This window comes from Mus caroli, chromosome 11 (assembly GCF_900094665.2).
Source record: "Mus caroli chromosome 11, CAROLI_EIJ_v1.1, whole genome shotgun sequence".
NCBI lineage: Eukaryota > Metazoa > Chordata > Mammalia > Rodentia > Muridae > Mus > Mus caroli.
The window spans coordinates 43836754-43841753 of NC_034580.1; the positions used below are offsets into that span (position 1 = coordinate 43836754).

Here is a 5000-nt window from a genome sequence, read left to right on the forward strand (position 1 = left end):
ATTGAGAAAATGCCTTACAGTTGGATCTCTTGGAGGCATTTCCTCAACTGAAGCTCCTTTCTCTGTGATAACTCCAGCTGTGTCAAGTTGACACAAAAATAGCCAGTACACTGACCATGTAGGCAACCTGCTTCCTGCCAGAGGTGGTATCTCAGGGCTTTACAAGTGGTTGACTCTGTCTGTGCCTGCCCACCTCAGTGATTGTTACTCTGCCCCCATCCTAATCCATGATTGACATCTTTGAACCCTCAGGTGGCAGTGGGGCCCTTTGGTTCATAAGCAGAGGGTGGTCTGCAGCAGGAATGAGTTGGCCTCAGGTTGCTTGGGGCAGAGAAATCTCAATATCCTGAATGAACCCACTCTTACCTCAACATCTAAACAATAAAAGACCTCTGGGGTTGGGGGTTATGTGTGTGTGTGTGTGTGGTGGGGAACATGCGCAAGAAGGTAGGCGGGCAGATCATAGGGTTCTAAGAATGTGTCTGGTTATCTTGGGTAAGTGATGTCACTGAGTGCTGGTTTTCAGGTGCAGCCTGGGGTGTAGTGGGGATCCCCACTAAGCTATTTTTATGTATCTAACAGGCATTAAAAAAAAACCAAAACCTACGCTCATTACATTCTCAGAGCTAAGTTCAGGCTTTCTTTACATCCAGGCTCCACGATTATTCTTGAAAGCAGATTTGCTGACCTGCTCAAATTGAGATCCAAATCAGGCCTGCTGTATTTCTTAAATTTAAATAAATGTCTGTTAAAGATTTCCACTGTATTTCCTAAATTTAAATAAATGTTTGTTAAAGATTTTAATACGCATTTGTTAAATTGAAGAAAGAGAAAAGAAGAAAGAAAGAAAAGAGGAGAAAGCTAAGTAGCTAATGTGGAGGGAGGAGTGTTGGCGGGTGACAAGAAGGGAATGTACCCTGAGTGTAGAGGCAGCAGTGTGTGTGGAGACATTCTTCCTTTTTCTCTCTCCTCAGTGGAACTCACCTTAGATCCGGACACAGCCAACCCCCGTCTCATCTTGTCCCTGGATCTAAAGAGCGTACGTCTAGGACAGCGCGTCCAGGACTTGCCTAACCATCCTCGCCGTTTTGATACCAACACCCGCGTTCTGGCGTCCTGTGGTTTCTCCTCTGGGAGACATCACTGGGAGGTGGAAGTGGGCTCCAAGGACGGCTGGGCTTTCGGTGTGGCCCGTGAGAGCGTGCGTCGCAAGGGCCTCACGCCTTTTACCCCCGAGGAGGGCGTCTGGGCAATGCAACTCAACAATGGGCAATACTGGGCGGTGACCAGCCCCGAGAGGACGCAGCTCAGCTGTGGGCACCTGTCGCGGGTGAGGGTGGCGCTGGACCTTGAGGTGGGAGCAGTGTCCTTCTATGCAGTGGAGGACATGCGCCACCTCTACACCTTCCGCGTCAACTTCCAGGAGCGAGTGTTCCCCCTTTTCTCTGTTTGCTCTACCGGCACCTACTTGAGAATCTGGCCTTGAAGAGCCGTCAGGCTTACTAGGAGGGGACAGGGCAGCGGTGTATCTCGGTGTGACCGAGGTACTTTATCTTGGACCTTCCTTCACACCCCTACTTCTGCTGCCCAAGAAGGCTGCCAGAGAGCACAACACAGGCGCCGAAGACTGATTGAGCAAAGAGGCTCTGTGGGTAACTTCGCGATTGCACAGCGAAGAGATGCCTTGAACCCTTGGTGCCTGCTGGCTCCTGTAATGTTCCTGCAAACTGTGTCTGAACTATGGAGAGGCGTGGCTCACTGGCATAAAAACCCAGCTTTAAGCAAGGGTGCTTCCTACCACAAGGGCTTACTGCCTTGATTCAGAAGGGTCCCTGTTTACACAGAACAATGTCAAAGACTAGTCCCCCTTGCAAAGGGTGTGGTTTGACCCTGGGCCCATCATGTATTACTTTACGTTTTGTGACAGCTGCAGGCTCTGCCTGGAGAGGTCGTTGAGTCCCTTGGATCCAGCTGGCCTTGCTGGGTCGTTTATTCTGGGAGGAGCATTGTGCTCCCCAATTAGAAGCCAGTCTGGCTGGATCTGAAAGGAGACTCATGACTTATACAAGAGGCCAGAACTATAGCATACACATATAAGCACATTGCTGTTCTCCAGCAACTTTTTTTTTTTTTTTTTTTTTCCGAGACAGGGTTTCTCTGTGTAGCCCTGACTGTCCTGGAACTCTGTAGAGCAGGCTGTCCTTGAACTCAGAAATCCACCTGCCTCTGCCTCCCAAGTGCTGGGATTAAAGGCGTGCCTGGCTCTCTCCAGCACTCTTTGGGGCATCCTTTACCACATTGACTGCCAGTGTGGTCACAGATGCCTTAAGCCTCACATTTTCCTTTGGCTAAGGAGATCAGAGGTTTGGAACTGTGATACTTAGGAGTTTACAGATGCAGCTAGCACCGGTGTAGAGATGCACACAGCTCAAGCATAGTCTTAACAAACCCTTTCTGGAACTTTCTAAATCTATGCAAACACCAGAACATGTTGATGACAAGGATTCCTGGGCATCTGCCCTGGAGGGGGTTGGGCAGGCCAGCCTCCGTAGCCTCTCCTCTCAACTGGCTTTTGTTCCATAGTGTCCACAAAGCAAGGCAGAGAAGGGCAGGGGTAGGCTGTTCCCTGCTTAGTGCTCCACTTGGAAGTGGGAGAGGAGATTGAAATACAGATTGTGAGCACATTTCTAGGGGTGTCTGGACTCATTCTTGATTCCATGGTCTGACTGAACGAGGATATGTCTGAGTATTGGTTTCTGCTAGAATAATCCCAAATGTTGTGCATTTGAGATGTGTGAGCTCGTGTGCTTGTATCTCAGATTTGGGATGAAGGTTACAGAGAGGGCGTTTATGAGACACTGTGTAGGGGTTAGCTGTTGGAAACAGACATCCACACAAAAACAGTTTACTGTGAAATCATGAGGACCAGAGTTCAGATCCCAGCACCCAAGGAACAGGCAGTGTGCCATGTAAAGATCCAGGTCTCCAGCTTCAAGGGATATGGTGCCCTCTTTTGGCCACTGTATGCACACCTTAGAGTCTGTGCATGTACATATGTATGTACATTCACACAGACCAACGCATTAAAAACAAAACAAAACAAAAAAACAAACAAAAACAACCACAGCTTTCACTTCAAAGGGAATAAGAGATAGTTTAGCCTGGTGTGAGGACATGACAGCCAGCCCAAACCTGAAGGCCCTGTGTTATTATTGCCTGCTTTGTCCCAGTCAATTAATGACACTTCCCCTAGAGTGCTTAGATCTGTGTAATAGTTTACATTCAGCTTCCCTGTGATGGCGAAAGAAACTTAAGACGGTACCAGGTAACTCTTAAGGGCCACTGACCTTTGCCCAGGAATGCCCTGAGATCCTAGTGGCCTGCAGGTGAGATAAGAGAAAGAGGAATGGAGTTTATAAAAGCAGGTACTCCTGTATTCTGCTTTTATAAGCTCCATCATTGCCATGGGACTGGGGTAAGTGGTCTTTTCATTACTGTACAAGAGGAATGAGAAACAACTGAGGGGGAAAACAATTTTCTTGCCCAGCTATCTATGCCCAGTAGATAATTATACCGGGCATCTTTGGTGTCTGCCTTTATAAACATTTCCTTTAGCTCCCTCTGGCACAGCATGCTGTTTGACTCTAAAACTGCCTCCTGCTAGCAGTGAGAATAAACTCATTGAATCTAAATTTGATTGCCACAACACTGGAGTCGAGTTTAAGTGATTAGGTTCTGGGAACAGTTTTAGGTAATTCCAAATACTGTGTTTTTAAAAGATAAAGACTCACTCTGTGTCTTTGGCTGGCCTGGAACCGTTTATGTAGGCCAGACTGGCCTTGGACTCAGAGATCCTCCTGCCTCTGGCCCTGGGATTAAAGGTATGTGCCAACCATGCTCAACTTGCATGGCCTTTTGATGATCATTAATTCCCTTCGCATCACTTAATAGCTATGCTTGGAATGACACAATATTACATGTCACAAAAAAGGGGCTTGTTGGGTGTGGGCGTCCCATGTGAGGCCAGGACTGAGAATGGTGGGTAGCTGTCTGTAGTGTATGTGATTGTGTCTGTCAGAGGGTGGCATTTGTAGAGAAATTATACATTCCTGTATAATAGCTATAATTCGACAACAGTTACTGTGACAATTACTTGGCTACAGGACAACTTAATGACTTGGCTACACATGCTCATATGAGACTGTGTTCACCCCCACTCTCACCTTTTGGGTATCGTAAGATCTCCAGCATTATCAGGTCTCTGAGAATAACTGGCCTAGGCTCCAGAAATCTAGGACTCTGAACCTTATCCTCACAGAATTCCAGCACTCAAATGAAGGGCACCCAGGGGCCTGCCCCTGGGTTGTACAACGAGTGACCCACGCCATCATCAGCGTTACAGAAACCTTAGGGCTGGCTAGCCATCAGGCTGAGGGCTATGGACTGCAGCCACTTCTTGTTATTCTTTCAGATTAGGACTCTTGTTCTCCCCCAAACCTTCATCTTCTCTGACCTCCCCTCAGGGGGCTCTGAGGGGCCATCACAAATTAGCTCACTGCTAGCATTAAGATGTATCATAAGAGTTGGTTGTCCTTTTCAAATTTCCCTGTGAGTATGGTGGGACCAGGGGACTCTAGGCCTTTGCTCTACTCTCTACTGAGCACGTCTGAAGAACCCGACCACTACTGTCACCACCAGGTACCACCTCAATATTTCTGACTTGGCCTATCACAGGACAGGGTCATCGATTCCTTCCCGTGAGCATTGTCTGAATGTTGACCTTGATTATAAGCCTTGATTGTAATCGTTGATTACAACATCATTTTCTACTCCTTTGGCAGACCAGGGCACTCCTCGTAGGGACTGTCCCCTCTCTGCCCACAGCAGGTACAACTCGGACCTGTATTTTAAAAGTCTCTTTCCGAATACTCAGGTTCCTTCTGTTTTATCTGTCTCGTTGGATAGTACAATCCTGTCGGCTGCTGCCGCTACTCGGTTGA

General features: G+C 47.8%; 1 protein-coding gene and 1 long non-coding RNA gene across 3 annotated transcripts in view; one reads left to right on the forward strand and one right to left on the reverse strand.

Moving 5' to 3' along the window:
• Trim7 (tripartite motif containing 7) overlaps window positions 1–2133 on the forward strand; it is a 14196-nt gene extending 12063 nt beyond the window's left edge. For both annotated transcript variants that reach the window (XM_021177193.2, XM_029483082.1), the window contains one exon: window positions 975–2133. In XM_021177193.2, coding sequence (XP_021032852.1) covers window positions 975–1486 — 512 coding nt within the window. In that variant the 3' untranslated portion in view covers window positions 1487–2133. The remainder of the gene's footprint in view (window positions 1–974) is intronic.
• Window positions 1–4984, reverse strand: part of LOC110305286 — a 10615-nt gene extending 5631 nt beyond the window's left edge. The window contains exon 1 of the long non-coding RNA XR_002379146.1: window positions 4224–4984. This is a non-coding gene — a long non-coding RNA (uncharacterized LOC110305286). The remainder of the gene's footprint in view (window positions 1–4223) is intronic.
• Window positions 4985–5000: the final 16 nt, after the last annotated feature.